This window comes from Salminus brasiliensis, chromosome 17 (genome assembly GCF_030463535.1).
Source record: "Salminus brasiliensis chromosome 17, fSalBra1.hap2, whole genome shotgun sequence".
Taxonomy (NCBI): Eukaryota; Metazoa; Chordata; class Actinopteri; order Characiformes; family Bryconidae; genus Salminus; species Salminus brasiliensis.
This window is the reverse complement of record NC_132894.1, coordinates 33,849,000-33,868,056: the sequence shown is the minus strand read 5'-3', so window position 1 is coordinate 33,868,056 and position 19,057 is coordinate 33,849,000. Positions and strand designations below refer to the sequence as shown.

The 19,057-nt window shown below is 38.0% G+C and overlaps 1 protein-coding gene across 2 annotated transcripts; it reads left to right on the top strand.

The window, feature by feature from the left end:
• The first annotated feature begins 1,957 nt into the window (after positions 1–1,957).
• Positions 1,958–17,524, top strand: clpxa (caseinolytic mitochondrial matrix peptidase chaperone subunit Xa). 2 transcript variants are annotated; one of them, XM_072660018.1, is made up of 14 exons: positions 1,958–2,381; positions 4,336–4,487; positions 5,485–5,602; positions 6,515–6,669; positions 6,784–6,946; positions 9,871–9,912; positions 12,360–12,536; positions 12,987–13,151; positions 13,279–13,367; positions 13,555–13,719; positions 14,045–14,347; positions 14,628–14,720; positions 14,810–14,916; positions 15,488–17,524. In XM_072660018.1, exons 1-14 carry the CDS (start codon positions 2,327–2,329, stop codon positions 15,576–15,578), a joined length of 1,875 nt encoding a protein of 624 aa, XP_072516119.1. In that variant the 5' UTR covers positions 1,958–2,326; the 3' UTR covers positions 15,579–17,524. The 2 variants fall into 2 exon arrangements, with proteins under 2 accessions (XP_072516119.1, XP_072516120.1); XM_072660019.1 differs by lacking the exon at positions 9,871–9,912.
• Positions 17,525–19,057: the final 1,533 nt, after the last annotated feature.

Here is a 19,057-nt window from a genome sequence, read left to right as displayed (position 1 = left end):
AAACCAAAATATTTTACATAAATATATATATAATACAATATTTCATAATATAATATATAATGTTTTTATTTTTATGATTTATATATATATATATATATATATATATATATATATATATATATCAAATGTATTTAAACATATTTTTTTGCCCCAGGGTTTTGTGTATGTGCATAGGTATATATATATATATATAATTGTATTTAGTTTTATTTACACCTTATATTCATGTTTTTAACTAACAATGTTAATAATATCGTTTATTATTTTACATTATTTTATATTTTAAATACTTTTGATGTGTTTTAGTTTATGTTTATTACATATTATATAATTATATATATATATATGAAGGGAGTAAACCAAAATATTTTACATAAATATATATATAATGTAATATTTCATAATATCATATATTATTTTTGTTTTTATTTTTATGATTTTATATATATGTATATATATCAAATGTATTTAAACATATTTTTTTGCCCCAGGATTTTGTGTATGTGCATAGGTATATATATATATATATATATAATTTTATTTACACCTTATATTCATGTTTTTAACTAACAATGTTAATAATATCGTTTATTATTTTACATTATTTTATATTTTAAATACTTTTGATGTGTTTTAGTTTATGTTTATTACATATTATATAATTATATATATATATATGAAGGGAGTAAACCAAAATATTTTACATAAATATATATATAATGTAATATTTCATAATATCATATATTATTTTTGTTTTTATTTTTATGATTTTATATATATGTATATATATCAAATGTATTTAAACATATTTTTTTGCCCCAGGATTTTGTGTATGTGCATAGGTATATATATATATATATATATAATTTTATTTACACCTTATATTCATGTTTTTAACTAACAATGTTAATAATATCGTTTATTATTTTACATTATTTTATATTTTAAATATTTTTGATGTGTATTAGTTTATGTATATATATATATATATATATATATATATATATATATATATATATATATATGAAGGGAGTAAACCAAAATATTTTACATAAATATATATATATAATACAATATTTCATAATATAATATATAATGTTTTTATTTTTATTATTTTATATATATATATATATTTATATATATATATATATATTTATATATATATATCAAATGTATTTAAACATATATTTTTTTGCTCCAGGTTTTGTGTATGTGCATAGGTATATATATATATAATTTTATTTAGTTTTATTTACACCTTATATTCATTTATGTTTTAACTAACAATGTTAATAATATCGTTTATTATTTTACATTATTTTATATTTTAAATATTTTTATGTGTATTAGTTTATGTTTATTATATATTTATTATAAATATATATATATATATAGTTGGACTTAATGTAAACATTTAATTATAGATAGAACAGAATAATATTACACGTAAATCAATGGTAACGTAAACAAAACTACTTAATCAAATTTCATCCTGACAATATTACTAGTCTGAATGTCTTTATGGATCAATAGTTCTGATATTATTAACAGAACATAACTGAAGTGTAAAATGAGGATTTCTACTACATGAATTACAGAGACATTTTCGTGGCTTTTTAAGCTTGACACAGTGTAGATATGTGGAATACCAGTTTATACTGGTATTAAAAAATAATGTTGATATTTTTAACCAGACCTTTTAATAAATTCTTATATAGATAGATAGATATAGACAAAATAAATAAATAATAATAAATGACAAGTAGCTAATTAGCTTTATGAAGGCTGTGTCGTCCTGGCAGTTTGACTGGTCAGGATGGGTTCATTGATCAGTAGATTTTATATTATTAATATATGTACTAAATATATATATATATATTTAATTAATACTAGCTTGTTTTGATGGTGGTGTTTTAGACTAAAAGCTCCAAAACCTGCTGGACTATAATTATCTGTCGTCATCTGGCCACAACCCACAACAGCTCTACACCACCCAGCCCAGTCTCCTAGCCTAGCTTAGCTTAGCTTAGCTTAGCTTAGCTTAGCATAGCTTAGCATAGCCCAGCCCAGCCCAGCCCAGCCCAGCTGTGTCCCTGAGAGCAGGCTGGTGTTCTGGCCTGGTTTCCACGGTTGTTTAAAGTTTCCTTCAACTACTGACATTTTCCTTTTCACCCCAGCGGACTAAGGAGGGCAGCAGTGGACCTACAGCCGCCGTTCAGCGCTCAGGTCCGCTGGCGAGCTCAGCTAACTGCATGGTAGTGATATACAGCTGGTAGCAGGTTAGCAAATCTGCTGTTTATTTTATTCGGATATTTCACACGGAACCATGTCTTGTGCCTGTTCTTCAGCAGCGAGACTGATCGTAAACTCAGCTCATAAAGGTAAGACTCACTTTATTATGCTGCTGGAGCTTCAGCCCCAGCTTAGCACAGAGGCCGGCGGTTAGGTGGCTATGCTAGGTAGGGGAAATCTGTTGGAGGAATAAAGTAGTTAAATATTATAGACATGCTGCCAGTAAACTGTTCAGTAACGTCGCTGGAAGCCAGTGTTTTTAACAGAAAGGGGAGTTTATTACTGTCCGGTTAGCCAACACTGCCTGACAGCCGTTTGCTGGCTAAACTACAGAGCTCCTAAAGTCACAAGATAGAAAGAGTAACGTTTAGAGACATAACCCGTTCCCTCCTTTTTATAACCCGTTCCCTCCTTTTTATAACCCGTTCCCTCCTTTTTATAACCCGTTCCCTCCTTTTTATAACCCGTTCCCTCCTTTTTATAACCCGTTCCCTCGGTTTATTAACCCGTTCCCTCCGTTCCCTCCTTTTAATAAATTGTTCCCTCAGTTTATTAAATAGTTCCCTCGATTCCCTCGGTTTTATAAGTCGTTCCCTCGATTCCCTCGGTTTCACAAGTCGTTCCCTCGATTCCCTCAGTTTATTAAATAGTTCCCTCGATTACCTCGGTTTTATAAGTCGTTCCCTCGATTCCCTCGGTTTCACAAGTCGTTCCCTCGATTCCCTCGGTTTCACAAGTCGTTCCCTCGATTCCCTCGGTTTCACAAGTCGTTCCCTCGATTCCCTCGGTTTCACAAGTCGTTCCCTCGATTCCCTCGGTTTCACAAGTCGTTCCCTCGATTCCCTCGGTTTCACAAGTCGTTCCCTCGATTCCCTCGGTTTCACAAGTCGTTCCCTCGATTCCCTCGGTTTCACAAGTCGTTCCCTCGATTCCCTCGGTTTCACAAGTCGTTCCCTCGATTCCCTCGGTTTCACAAGTCGTTCCCTCGATTCCCTCGGTTTCACAAGTCGTTCCCTCGATTCCCTCGGTTTCACAAGTCGTTCCCTCGATTCCCTCGGTTTCACAAGTCGTTCCCTCGATTCCCTCGGTTTCACAAGTCGTTCCCTCGATTCCCTCGGTTTCACAAGTCGTTCCCTCGATTCCCTCGGTTTCATAAATTGTTCCCTCAGTTTATTAAATTGTTCCCTCGATTCCCTCGGTTTCACAAGTCGTTCCCTCGATTCCCTCGGTTTCACAAGTCGTTCCCTCGATTCCCTCGGTTTTATAAATTGTTCCCTCAGTTTATTAAATTGTTCCCTCGGTTTCACAAGTCGTTCCCTCTATTCCATCCTTTTAATAAATTGTTCCCTCAGTTTATTAAATAGTTCCCTTGATTCCCTCAATTTCATGAGTTGTTCCCTCGATTCCCTCGATTTCATAAATTGTTCCCTCAGTTTATTAAATTGTTCTCTCGATTCCCTCGGTTTCATAAGTCGTCCCCTCGGTTTCATAAGTAGTCCCCTCGGTTGACCAAGTCGTTCCCTCTATTCCATCCTTTTAATAAATTGTTCCCTCAGTTTATTAAATAGTTCCCTTGATTTCCTCAATTTCATGAGTCGTTCCCTCGATTCCATTGATTTCATAAACTGTTCCCTCCATTTATTACATTTTTTTCTTCAGGTGAATAGTCCGCTCCCTTGATTTAGTAAATTGTCCCCTCAGTTTAGAAGGGTCGCTTTTGTTAAATTGAGAAAAACATTCAGGGAACGGATTGTTGAATTAAGGGACTGATGTAATAAATTGAGGGAAATATCTCTAAATATAATTTTTCTACCTTCATCCTGTAGAGTCTCCGTTCTAATCAAAGCAAGTTTAGAAAACCTGTCTGGATGCCGTTTCTACTTTCCAAATAGACGACATATAATCAACTTACATTTTTGTTTTTTTTCCCTTAAAAGTTTAGATCTGGGAGGACCTGTCTATCAAAGCTGATTGTCATTGTTATGGTGGACAATGATAAAACTGATGATGACTGAAATGACAGCTTTTTCTCTTTTTGTCCAGGGATCCATGGATCAAGAGTACAGTTGCTTTCTCTGAGCCGTGCAGGATCTCATGAAATTCGCCTGAGCCGTAAAGTCCCTGTAAGATCTTTCTCAGAGACCTCTGTGTACTATGCGTCCAAGGATGGGATGAAGGATGGAGATGGTGGAAAGGTATACTTGTGATATATTTTTTTCTCTTTTCTTTTCAGACCCCTTTTTGCTTTCTGTTATGAATGGATATCAATACGCTGCAGTGTTTCTGTGATGTGAGAAACGACTCTGATTAAAATGGTATGTGTCAGGATGTGCAACAGTCGGCGAGAACTGGGTGGGAACTAACACAGGGTGAAATGAAATATGGACTTTAAGTATTTCAGCAGATTCAAGATGTCAGGGTATTTTCATAGCGGTGTCATCTGCGAATTGTGACGGTAATTGACCGTAAAGACTGTAAACTGTACCATCAAATGAGAGAAAATAAGAGTTGGGAGAAAATAGGATTTCATTTAATTGTGTGTAAAAGTCACAGAACTCAGTCGTGTATTATTTTGAGTGCCTTATCATAGGATCATCAAGAGCTAGCCAGGCTAGAGGACAGCCGCCACACTGTGGGGTTAGTTTAGTGTTGATGTATGTGTTCCTAAGTAAATGGGATTTTTGACGTCTGCACAAATGATTAAACAAATGAAATATATACAGATTTTTATATATATAATATATATACATACATATAATTATATACACACACACATACAAAGGAAATATATACTGATATATATATGTGTGTGTGTGTATGTAATATAGCATGCATCACAACACTGGGAGCTCAACTAATCCTCATAGTTTGACGTGTTTCTAAAGGCTGGTTGTTCATTATAGAGTTTTACAATAATTAGAGTGATTGGCAGAGTGCTTTAATCACCTTCAGTTCATTTCTTGGCTCTCAGGAGCACAGCCCTGCTCTAATATTAGGCACGGCTCCTAATACAACATTCCTAACAGTCTTGTGTCACTCCAGGTCGCGACCTTCTGACGTAATTTGATCCGTTCCGTTATCGCAGCTCTTAGGAGTGATCATGAGATTGATGATTATAAAAATTGATTACTCATGTAGACCTGGTTCTTTTATAAAGTTGAATGGGAAGTCACACTCGCTTTTCCTTCTCAGAAGTCTGTCGGTGAAGGAAGTGGGAAGAAATCCAGCTCCGGCGCCTCAGGGAAAGGCGGCAGTCAGCTTCGCTGCCCCAAATGTGGAGATCCCTGCACACACGTGGAAACGTTTGTCTGTGAGGATTGTATTTATGCTAAGTGTCCTAAAGTTTGTAGACACCGGTTTCATCTAATGTTGCTTTTGAAGATACTGGTATTAATAGGGTGTTTGACCTCATGCCTTCTTCTAGAACAGCCTCTGCTCTTCTAGGAAGGCTTTACACTAGGCTCTAGAACATTGCATTGTGGATTTTATTTTATGACAAGATCATGGATGAGTTGTTTTGCCAGGCCAACTCATCCCAAAGTATTGGCGCTCCGCTGCTCAGCCTGCACAGCCTGCACAGCCCTTATACCCCTTTAGACCATGCTTGGCATTGGGCGTGCTGACCTCAGGTTTATGTCCCATTCTGTTGGTCAATGCTTTTCCATTGAGATTATGTACTGTATAAGGTGTGTGTGTGTGTCTCAGCAGTCAGGCTACATTTTATGTATAGTACATCCTGAAGAGGGAGGTGGCTGGATACCTTTTGAATATGTGGGTGATCCTGTCAGGTAAATGTTCCCCTGTGACCCTCCTTCGTCATAGCTATTGTGTCATTTGGCCTCGTGGACAGTTTGTCCATGTGGGATGTCAGTCCGTACACCGGACAAACTGTTTTGAAGCTAAAAATAAACCGCTTGCATAACTACTGGCAGCTTCTTCCAGTGGTGGTGGTCATCATTCAGTAATTACTCCCAGTCTTAGTTAGCTGATTTTTTTTTTTTATAGGCTGCTGAGGTACATCCTGGAATGTGTGGAACTGGGCAGACAGCTTTGCTGCATCTGTATACTGTTCTACTACAAAATCAAGAAGAAATTTTGAGTCCTTTTGCTTTGGTTCTGTAGTATTTTGAACTGTCTGGTAGTCTAGCTCTTGTTTTCTGGTGCTTGCTTGCTGGTGTATGATTGCATACCCTGCTGTAACATCATATCTTTTTCCTCTCAGCCTCCACTAGGTTTGTCAAATGTGAAAAATGCCACCACTTTTTCGTGGTGCTGTCAGAAACGGACACCAAGAAAAGTATGAGTAAAGACCCCGAATCAGCGGCTGAAGCTGTGAAGCTGGCCTTCCAACAGAAACCCCCACCACCTCCCAAGAAGGTACCGTTTCATAATGCCCGCTTTATCATCAGTTAAAAAGCGTACACCCTTTGTTGGAATCTGGTGTACGACCCCTCTTTATGTGGCGCTGTGCCTCTTTTCTCCCCTCATTAGATCTTTGCCTACCTTGACAAGTATGTTGTGGGCCAGGCCCATGCGAAGAAGGTGCTGTCAGTGGCTGTGTACAATCACTACAAGCGCATTTACAACAACATGCCAGCAGGCTCCAGACAGCAGCAGGTGGAGGTGGAGAAGCAGGGATCTCTCACACCCCGAGGTTTGTGTGTGTACGAACAACAAAAAACACCAACAATACCTGGACTTTAAAGAGAGAGACTCACATTTTTTAACCTACTGTTCTGCATCTGTACCAAACGGTTGATTACTACAGTCAGTTATTTGGACTAATTCGCTGATTTGCTGATTTACTCAGAGACCAGAAATAGAATTTTTTGGGCTCTGCTGTCACAGTATGCTGGAATCTTCTCTGAGCGAAGGAGGTGTAGCAGTTGGAGAACTTTTTCCACCCTCAAAAAGGATGAAAACGAACTTCGCCCAGCTTTGAGTTTGTAGTTATGAACTGTGTAGAAAGGTAGACTTGAGGAATAGTAGTAATACACCTTAAAAATAAAGGTGCTACAGGGGGTTCTTCAAGTAATGTCATAGAAGATCCATTTGTAAAGAACCTTTTAATTAATTAGTAAAAACACTTATTCAGTTTTTTTCAAACCTTTAGAAGACCATCAAAAATAGCGCTTTAATGGCATTGTTCAACCTTTATTTAAAATTAAGAGTGTACCCCACATAAGAACCCCTTTTTGGCATAAAACCTACTAATAAAGGCTCCCACAGTAAGCCTACAGTATAATGAGAGATACATTTAAATATATATATATATATTTATATTTATTATTAATAAATAATTAATAAATTAATTTATTTATTATTATTATTTTATTTTTTTTTATGCTGAAGGCATGGTCAGGGTTCTCACCTCCAGTCGAAAGTGCATGTCGCACCTCCCTGAATGTTTTCAATCAAATTTAGATCAGGGGGATCAGCAGGGTGGTTCAAAAGAGGAACGTTTTTCTTCTGGAAGAAGTCCCTTGTCAGGCGGGATTGTGAAATGCAGAATTGTCCTGTTGAAAACCCCAGTCATTGCATATTGCTACTGTCCAATAAAAAAAAAGCCATGTACTTTTTTTTTTTTTTTAAAGATTTCTCCATGATTTGAACCCTGTAGCCGACCAGTACACTGTGTAAATATTCTGGATAAATAGACCAATGGCCCAATAGAAATACTCTAAACGACTTTGAACTTTCGATCAAAGTTAAGGACATTTTTGCTTTCTTCTGTAAAGTCACCATTTTGGAGATGCATGTTTTTCATTGGACAGCGGCGATATAATCTTGTATAAGAATTATGTATTCGGATCTGGGTAGTTGTGGTGCTGTTTATATTGAAAGAGAACAGACGTCCCAGTGATGAACCAGGACAGGTGTGTTTAGTGTAAACAGGTTTTCTGTTCTTTTTGGGGAAACTCTAAAACTCTATGGTCGTAGCTCATCAGCCGTGTGCTACAGATGCAGCAGATCGAGATTAGGTTGAAAAAACGCTGCAGTCTTCCTTTAAGGTCAGCGTGTTGCTGTCAAGGTTGCTGAACTGTTGCTTAACTCCACGTTCATCTGCGTGCTTGTGGAGTTACCACAGATTTGACTGATGGTCTGATAAGTCACCCGGTTATTTCCATGTAGGACCAGATTTGTTTTGAGCTGTATGATTGGCTGCTTTCTCTTTGCCCTGGTTTGTAGCTGGCTAGGAGCTGAAAGACCAATTTATCAGGGTTGACGTAATCCTGAAATGACGTGGGACATGGCAAACATGGCATTAACGGAGGGAGTGTTGCCATAGAGCTCCGTCAGAATGTAACTCGAGCCTTACCTCAGTTTAGTGATTTTTGTTTTTCAGTCTTGCTCATGATCAAAGCATGCAGATTGGACCAAACCAGAACTCATTTCTCAAATTCTAAGACATTTTCAATGAGTTTTACATCCTCGACACAACCTCTGTGTCTGTTCAGCTCAGTTGTAGGCAGTGGTAGGAATCCCTTTGCCCTCTGATCTTCATCTGGCAGCTTGAATGTAATCATCTGTAGAAGGAGTGGACTGTCAGATAGAGCTCGGCAATATGACGATGTTTTATCGTATCGTTATAAATGTTGGTATCGTGATAACAATAAGCTTTTCTGATCATATGGAGGAGACTGTTAGTGCTTAATAAACGCTGATCAGCTGCAGGTTTCATTACAGACAGTGTAATTACACTGGGTTAATTAGATGAAAAGCAGCAGATGTAGAATATAAATCACTGCATATTCACTGTATCTGAATAGTAGTTTTTAAGGATCTGTCACTACTGATGTATTTAGTCTAATTACATATTGTGTATCGCAAAAAAAGTCTTTAAATATCGTGGTATAGTATTTTTACCAAATCGCCCAGCCCTACTGTCAAATGGGGTTAGAATTCAAAGTGGGATTCTAATTAAAATGGTAATTAAGAGAAGTAATTTAGAGGCTCCTAAATGTATATAAAATGCCAAAAAGTTAGTCAGTAAGGACAAAAATGGCTGTTATAGATAATCAGGGTTTTCTAATTTAATAATAAAAAAATATATTAAAAAATAAATATATATATTATTAATCACCGTAATGCAAAAACTTGTTGCATTTCCCAAATGGCAACTTTATTGGATAAGGAAAACCTTCTTAACCTTCAATGCAGGTCATTTTGGAGCATTTTTATTTGTCAATTTGATGCATATATAAAGAGATGTAAATAGCAACTGCCAAATGATGTAATCAAGAACGGCACTAATGCAGTTGCATGTTTATACATTTTTACTTAAAAAAAAAATATATATAATATAATATGTTTTTCATTTATTTATTTTTGAATAATCTAGTGAACAATGGGGAAATGTAAATTGTATATATATGTATTTTATATGCTGTCTCTCCTAATTGGTTGCACTTCTGCTCACATTATTGTGGACCTTCCCTTTCAGGAAGCTTCAGTGTGTTGTGATTTTGGCATTTGTACAATATAAAGGGTTTTTCAAGCTTTACTGACCAAGATAAAATAACATATGATGTGCATAATGGGAGTGATGTCATTGTAAATCTCCTACTTTTTCTGTAGAGCTAGAGCTAAGGCGTCGGGAGGATGAGTACAGATTCACAAGTAAGTGTTTTTGTTAATGCCCATAACTTTTAATTTTTTTATTTTTAATCATTTGTCTCCTTATGCTTTTTATAATTTCTCCAAACCTGCTGAAAACACGAATCGCCTCCTTTTCTGTTGTTTTGAATTTGATTATTTTGATTGATTTATGAGTTGCTTTGTTGTACAAATGCCAAAGCACTGTGTCTGGATGTGTTTGTTTGTCTGTCATTTACTTTAATATCTGGTGTGTGGGGTGTTATTTATTATTATTATTATTATTATTATATTTTTTTATATAGGGATAGGAGATTGAGGAAGGTTTCTGGAGTTACAAGTAAAAGCGAGTGTGAAATGCTAATGGGCTCCCAGCTCATCAGCTCCTGTTTCCAAGCTGAGCATGAGAGGAGAGTGTGTCCTAGTAACCTCCTTTCACTTAGGCTTTGGTTGTGTTATGCAACCGTCCAGCAACGTCAGCATGAGTGCATGCATTTATAAATGAATACCGGGAAGTAGCAGAGTGTTTGTCACGTAACCAGGCCACCGGCTCGTTCACTGAACAAGTGAATTGTTATTTGTAGTGAAGAACAAAGTTGCACTTTAAATGATGGTCATGTGGGAACTGATTTGTTTTTCCCCCTCATGGAAATTCGGACGGCCTATTTAACGTAATTGAGATCTTTCAGGAAATTCATGATCCATTTTTAATGTTCTTAGGTTATCACTGTCTAATCTTCAGCTATTCTTCTATTTGTTGCCCCCCCCCCCCCTCCGTGTACTCATCAGACACGTTCATTCAGTTGGTGTTTGCAGTGCTTCTTGCCACAGGAAATCCCTTTAGATCCCTTTGGTTTGGCTGTGCTGGTTAAGCTGACGTGAGTCACTCACTGGGGTTGTTCGTCTGAAAGACTGCAGTGACAGCAGCTTTTGTCCAGCTGCCAGTAAACCTGTTGAAAATCTGACCCAAAAAACAAAACTGGGCAGTTCTGTTGGGCCAAAAGAGGGTCCACAAAATGTATAATGGGAGGCTAAATCATATTTAAGCTGGGAGATTGTTTACAGGCTAAATGGAAAAATGCAATTTCCAATGAGAATTTTCACATGACCTACGTTAGTGAGATGTATGTTCATTCTGTGTGTTGGTTTTATTTATTTATTAATTATTTTTGTAGTTTAGTTTGTTTGCCCGTCCCTCCCTAGTCATACAGCCTCTCCCGAAGTGTGTCCCAGTTCACACGCATGGTTGTGTGTGTGTGCTGGTTTGAGCCAAATTACAGTGTGCAAGACTTTCAGTTCATTAAATTGCACAATTAAAGGCAAAATGGAAATTAATTATGAGAGTTACTTGCACTATTGACTAGAGGTGGGCAATATGACGACATATTTCTTCATACTGTGATACACAATATGCTTTACTTTGATAGAGAATATTGATAGACAGCTTGTTTCATTACAAACAGTGTAATTAGTCTGATTTTATCGGATGCAGTCTTTACATTTTGAGTGAAACGGTAGTTTTTAATGACTTCCATCATTAACTAATTAAAAACAATTTGTTTTTTATTTTGGTAAATGTTATGTATTGTGAAAATGTCTTTAAATACTGTGATATGATATTTTTTACCGTATCTCCCTGTCCTACACTTGACCTAGTATCGTGTCAGGTGAGTTTGGAAGAGGCCCGCAGTGTTCATGAGTATGTTGTTACTATGACAACCAATTTACATAACATATACAGCATTTACCTGACGCTCTTATCTTGCAAGTATGGTACGCAGGGAGGAGAAAGGGAGTTTAGAGTCCTCCCAAGGACCTTTAGATAGTGTGTGGTGTTGCCTGGCCAGGGAATCAGACTCAAATGTGGAAAATCTCAGTATATCGAAGTATTGCAATACTGTATCGATTCTCAAAAGAATTAAAGAATAGTTTACCTGTCAAGAACAGTGGTTCATTTTGTGCTGTTTAAACCCTGACCACTAGAGGGCTCTGTGGGCTCGTGTTGTACTCTGTCTACAGATCGCACTGTTCTGATCTATCTATCTATCTATCGATCTATCTATCCATATCTGTAATAAATAACTAAAGTATTTGGTCACTTTTAACCCTTTAGACCCTCTAGCCCACAGTTCACTACTTTGCTTATATTGCATTATATTACATTATAATTAACATCAATTTCATAAGCCCCAAGGTGGAACCCTGTGGGACTCCACAAAATATGCTAATTTAAACTGTAACCAAAATATTCACAGTAGTTCCTGCATAAGGATTAACTGAAAAATAAATGAAGGGTTCAGTGGGTTAAGAAGCAAATTTTCTATTTAGCCTGAAGTGTGAACACAGCCCATGTATGAGCCGATGTAAATGAAAATTGGGTGCGATCCATTGTATCATGTGGAGAGAGACCCTATCATGCCTACTGCTATTATGTCTAATGCCATCTTTCTTTCCTGCTGTGCTTGTTCCAGAGCTGCTGCAGATTGCAGGGATCAGCCCCCATGGTAACGCCTTGGGAGCCTCCATGCAGCAGCAGGTGAACCAGCAGGCTCCTCAGGAAAGGAGAGGAGGAGAGGTGCTCGACTCCACCCACACCGACATCAAGCTGGAGAAGAGCAACATCGTGCTGCTGGGCCCCACCGGCTCCGGTCTGACTGAGCTCATGGTTTTCTCAGAGTGTAGCTCATGCTGGGAGGGTTTAGGCTGATGCATGCAGTGACTGCTACATTAATGCAGTGGAGGAACATTAGTATAGTTGTGTATATATAATTAGTTGTAGGCAAAAGTTTGGACACCCCTGTTGAAATGATGATTTGTAGATTTTTTTAAGCGAAAAAAGGGAACAAATCTTTTCCGTAATTGTCATTAATACACACTTCATATTTTTTAAGTACAATACCTATTTAATTGCTGATTTAACTTGGGAGTGTATTATTTATTTAGTGTATATATGTGTACATATATATGTATGTATGTATGTATGTATATGTGTGTGTGTGTGTGTGTGTGTGTGTGTGTGTGCGCATGTCTAAAAGCCCAGATGCATATGAGACATGAACCAACGCTGTGAGTTTGAGTCTTTGTCATTTGTATTGCAGGCAAAACGCTCCTGGCCCAAACTTTAGCCAAGTGCCTGGATGTCCCTTTCGCGATCTGTGACTGCACTACCCTCACACAGGCTGGTTATGTGGGAGAGGACATTGAGTCAGTCATCGCCAAACTACTGCAGGACGCCAACTATGTTATTGAGAAAGCTCAGCAGGGTAGGCTAATGTTTGGGATGATGTTTGTAGCACAGGTAATGTTCCTCATTAATGATGGTGTGTGTGTGTGTGTGTGTGTGTGTGTGTGTGTGCTGGTGTGTGCTGACTTCTATTGTTTTGTTCACAGGCATCGTTTTCTTGGATGAAGTAGACAAAATTGGCAGTGTGCCTGGAATCCATCAGTTGAGAGATGTGGGAGGAGAAGGAGTTCAGCAGGTCAGTCATCATAACTCTTCTGTGCTTAAGTAATGCAGAGCGTAGACTCTTAAAACACCTTAAAACTGAAGTGTTTAATCTCATTGAAGTTACTTAGTGGATGAAATGATGAAGTGCAGTTGATTGATTGCTGTTGGTTCACAGTATGTGGGATGTTGCATCTGTGTGTTATGCATTGTTTTGGTAGGGTTTACTCAAACTCTTGGAAGGCACTATTGTAAATGTTCCTGAGAAAAACACCCGCAAGTTGAGGGGTGAGACCGTGCAAGTCGACACCACAAACATCTTGTTTGTTGCTTCTGGGGCTTTTAATGGTCTGGACCGCATAATCAGCAGAAGAAAGAATGAGAAGGTTTGTTTTCAGTTATTTCAGACACTTTTTCCACCTGCTCACTGTCTAGCCAGTAATGGTCAAAGGCTGTACCTCAAATGACTCCCTATTCCCTGTAAAGTGCACCATCTAGGTCTTTAAATAATGTCAGCTCTCAGATTGGTGCACTATATGGTCAGTGGGAAGTCATTTGTACTTTAGTTAATTAAGCCCTAATGACTTTCTTTACACCCTAAAGATAACTAATCTTTTGGGGGGTTCTAAGAAGTTTAAAATGTTCCTATTAACCCAGTGTTATTGTGTGTGTGTGTGTGTGTGTGTGTGTGTGTATATATTAACATTTTAGTATCTGGGCTTTGGCGCACCATCAAACCTGGGTAAGGGAAGACGGGCAGCGGCAGCAGCCGACGTGGCCAACATCACGGGCGGCGAGGTGGACGCTGTGGCCGAGATTGAGGAGAAAGATCGGCTCCTGAAACTTGTGGAGGCACGGGACCTGATCGAATTTGGCATGATCCCTGAGTTTGTGGGCCGTCTTCCCGTGGTGGTGCCCCTGCACAGCCTGGATGAAGACACACTTGTCCGCATTCTGACCGAACCTCGAAATGCTGTGGTGCCCCAGTACCAGGCTCTCTTCAGCATGGACAAGGTTAGATGCATCTATAGCAGGGTTCTCCAAATCCCTGGCCTCTTGGCTTTGACATGAAGTTCAACCTGTTGGTTTTTGGTCCAGTGTATTGAGCATGATTTTACAAACATCTGCAAACATCTGCTTGAAACACTGGAATGATTTTCAGGAACCTTGTAAGTCGCTCCGGATAAGAGCGTGAGCTAAATGCTGTAAATGCAGTCCGCTGCTTTATGGGGTTGGTGAAATGAGCCACATGTGACTTCTCTCAACTCCTTCTCCATTTCCTTCACTTTCTCAGTGTGACCTAACTGTGACCGATGATGCCCTGCGAGCAATTGCCAGAATGGCGCTGGAACGCAAGACAGGTGCTCGAGGGCTTCGGTCTATAATGGTGAGTGTATATAAAGGCTTGTGTTTCTGAGTGCCTCTCGTGTTCACTCATTATCCTCGCTGGTGACTCACGTTGTCATCCTCTAACAGGAGAAACTGCTGCTGGACCCCATGTTTGAAGTACCACACTCGGATATCGCAGCTGTGGAGATAAACAAGGAAGTGGTGCAGGGAAAAGCAGAGCCTCATTACATAAGGTGAGAGTCCCTGATCGTCGTCAAAGTTCTATTGATGGACTTTCATTTCCTTTTTTTTTTTTTTTTTTTAGCTTTAGCATTTTTGCTTGATCATGCTGTTCGAGGAAGTAGGGAAAGTATTAGTAGGATAATGTGGACTTAAGGTCAGTGCTGCATTTTGAATGCTGAGCTAGTCTGAAGAGCAGAGCTCGGTTCCTCCAGGTTTCTCCTGGACGCCCCCTCCCCAGTCCAGCCAGCACAGCGTGGAGGATGTGTTCACCTCCATCATCATCATCAGCAGCAGCAGCAGCTCACCTGATTTACCATCATTTAGCCCTGATTTACCCCCAAACCAGGTGTTGATCTGAGGAGAACTCTAAATAATACTAGACTCCATGAGAGAGGAGAACCTCCACCACTTTCTGTAGGAGTGTTATTCCAATATCAGTGATTTACTGAGCAGATAAACACTAACTGTCCAGATAAGTTAGTTAATTCTAGTTTTTATTCTAATAACTTAATTAACATGTTGGCAGATCAGCTTCTTATGTAATATATTCCTCTACATGCTTGTTTTTTGTCTTTTTTCCAGAACACCAGCGAAAGAGGCCGCTGAGGAGGAATATGACTCTGGAATCGAGGAAGAGAACTGGACCAGGCAGGTTGACGCTGCCAAGAATTAAAACCAGCCGACGCAAACAAATCTCCTTATTTAAGCTCTGAGCGATAAATGATGTTTATTTCAGTCTAATAAGTAAGTGATTGGTCACCATGGGTCCATTTACACACAGAGATGATCTAGCCCTGAATGATCTGTCCTAATGACCGTGTGTCAGCTCACCGTAAGTCACAGTCTGGAGTTTTCCATATCCTGAATTTTGCTTATGGACAAATGATTTAGCAAGATGTGTTTAAACCAAATGAACTATGCCTCCCAGTGAGCGACTGTTAATAGAAAGTGTAAAAAAAAAGAGATATTTTATTCCTTTCTAAACAGATGGCGTGTTTTGATTTGATTTTTATGAGCTGTTTGGTTTCATTGTTTTGAACGGAGATGAGAGGATAAAGATCACAGCTTCCTCTTAGTCATAACGTTAAACAACCTGTTATTATTAAAGATAATGTACTGATCGTTAGGTCACACTCTGCCATGTAAATCTGTTAAGTTTTACCAGCCGAGGTACTTTTTCTTTTTGGTTGGTTCTACTCCTAAACTTCTTAGTTGACCGTGAAACTCCCTAAGGAATCTCTGTGACTGAACGTATCGTGGCACACCAGACGTAGTTCTTACCAAATTAACTTTGTAATAATAGAGTTTTATAGTTCTATATAAAATATTTGCTGCTGTCTGTATTACCCTTCATGCTGCAGTATTTTTGTGCATGGATTTATCTTTTAATGAACTGGTTTAGAACGATGACTGTTCCAGAACGCTGCTGATTGGCTGGTCCTTGAGGAGCTGATATGTGAGCGCTGTCTGTCTTATTGCCGTAACACATTTAAACTAAGGTTCTTCAGTTCAGACAGATGAGTAAAATGTGCTGGACCCTCCCGGTCCGGAAATAAAGACCCTCCCCCTGCATTAGACGGTTCTCCCATCCGGACGCATTCAGAATTCCTCCAAAAACACCCCGCTAATCCCACTGCTCACTGCACACATTTCTGCTCTTTGCTTTTGCATGTTTGTGTAATTCACAAGCCAGGCTGGTAAATTACACAACGCTCATCTCGCCTTCTGACTGGAGAACCTTCTAATGAGACATTAGCATCGGTTCCAATGGGTGTTCTACTTACCAAGTCTGTGCAGATTGGTTAATTGATCGTCTGTGTCGTGCACCAACCTGCAGTGTTTAAATTAGGTGGGTTAGCGTCGAGATCTAGACCACCGGAAACTCAAGAACAGAAAGGTTGAAATGTTGATGAAACCAGGATTAGCTAGAGCACGGAGAAGCAGAAGAAGGGCTCGCGGATAACAAAGCATACCACATCCGCCAAACATGGTGGAGGCACTGTTTTTGAATGTGTTTGAAGTACCTGACAGATCGTGATGGACTTTTTAACGAATTTCAGCTCTTTCACAGCTGGGGTTATGTGTACAGATTTCTCAGAAAAAAAATATTTGATCTAGGATCCTCCTCCCCCGTTACTTTTTGTCCTCTTTTGCTCTTCACACGCCGTTGATCTTAAGGCTGCACAATATATTGCTTGCTAATTATCGTGATGCGGGTCTTGGCGATACCGATCCGTCACAGTTGAGTGTTTTGATTAATCGAAGTGAATGAAGTTAAGAAAAACAACAGTAATAATCCAAGCCGGCCACCTCAGTTAATCGCCACCGTGCTTTCGTTATCATGCGACACTCCAGCAGGCGTTATGTCGCAATATGCACCGATACGATCACAATACTAGCATTTTGTCAATGTTGTGCTGTCTACAGTAGAAGTGCTCAGCTTTACACTTTAATAAATCGGCTGAACCCGCTGACCGTTCATTGATTTATGGATCCTAGATCAACACATTTTCTCTGAGATGTTAAGCAGACCGATCCCAGGCCTCCCTGTTCTTTTGTAGGCTGTCTTAAAATGTCGTAAAATGTATGGGTTAATAAAAGCTGTCCTTCACTCTCTGAGCAGCTCTGGGTTCATTTCTCCCACATCAGCTTTTTACGTTAATGGAGTATTTTTCTGTGTAAAGGGGGTTATCATGGGGCACCAAAAAAAATAATGTGACCAGATAGACTGCTGTATCGTCAACGAGTCTTCCTTCATTACAATAATGCCCACAAATCTGACATTCACCCAGCCCACTAACGAAAGCCTAAATGAGGCTAAACGCAGCGGCTGCTTGTGGAGAACGTGGGGCCGAGGCTAAACCCAAAGGCTAGGCCGACCCAGTGAAGCCACATGAAGAGAAGGGCTGACCAGAGGAAGCACTGCATGAAGAGAACAGCAGCACCATCCAGAAATAATTATTAAAAATAAAAAAGGTTACGATTTTCACTGTTTAAAGGCTATTAGCCACTTGATTAACCACATAAGCACCCCCCCCTGTTTACACTTAAATAATTACTAATTATACATTAGAAAAGCAAAAATTAAATTATATTTAATAATCCATGTCCTCCTTTTAACAACTCCAGTTATTTCTAAATTTCTAAATAAGTGTAGCATCACTAGATTCTCTTTTATAAATGCAGAGCATGTAAAAGGGGAAAACTGAAGGCTTATGCATATTCATATATATTTATGTCAAGGCCTCACCTCTTAGAAATGGAAAGTACATGTTTTCTTTTTGTTCATTTTTTAAAAAGTGCATTAATTATCAATAGTTGTCCGGTCCGGTTATTTATGTCATCATAACATGCATGTTGTTTGCCATCACACAGAGCCCATAGAGGGTCATTCAATTTAATAACTCATTCCCTTGATTTAATCAATTATTAGGCCTCTATTAAATTTATGTTTTTACATTTTTTTTACTAATTTACATTTTTAATCATTTTAATAAACGTCCCCTTGATTTTAAAAACTATATTGTTAACACTATAAATTACTAACAGCCAGAACAAATTCCTTGTGTATGTGAACATACTTGGCCAATAAATCTGATTCTGATTCGGGCTTTATTTTACAATCTGTTTTGTTTTTTTTATATATATAATTTAATAAAATTATAAACCTTGATTTAAAAAAATTATTAGGCCTCTATTTAACAATCTGTTTTATATATAATTTAATAAAAGTCCCCTTGATTTAATAAATTATTATGCCTTTATTAAACAAACAGTTTTTTTATTGTTTAATAAAAGTTCCCTTGATTTAATAAATTGTCTTTATTAAACAATCATTTTTTTTATTGTTTAATAAAAGTTCCCTTGATATAATACATTATTATGCCTATATTAAACAGTCAGTTTTTTATTGTTTAATAAAAGTCCCCTTTATTTAATAAATTATTAGGCCTCTATTTAACAATGTTTTATTATAATTTAATAAAAGTCCCCTTCATTTAATAAATTATTATGTCTTTATTAAACAATCAGTTTTTTTATTGTTTAATAAAAGTCCCCTTGATTTAATAAATTATTAGGCCTCTATTTAACAATTTGTTTTATTATAATTTAATAAAAGTCCCCTTGATTTAATAAATTATTATGCCTTTA

Coding starts and splice junctions, on each gene's coding strand:
- clpxa (XM_072660018.1), top strand. CDS start 2,327: ATGTCTTGTGCCTGTTCTTCAGCAGCGAGACTGATCGTAAACTCAGCT. Junction 13,720..14,044: donor GCAGAAGAAAGAATGAGAAG/GTTTGTTTTCAG, acceptor TTAACATTTTAG/TATCTGGGCTTTGGCGCACC. Junction 14,917..15,487: donor GCAGAGCCTCATTACATAAG/GTGAGAGTCCCT, acceptor TCTTTTTTCCAG/AACACCAGCGAAAGAGGCCG.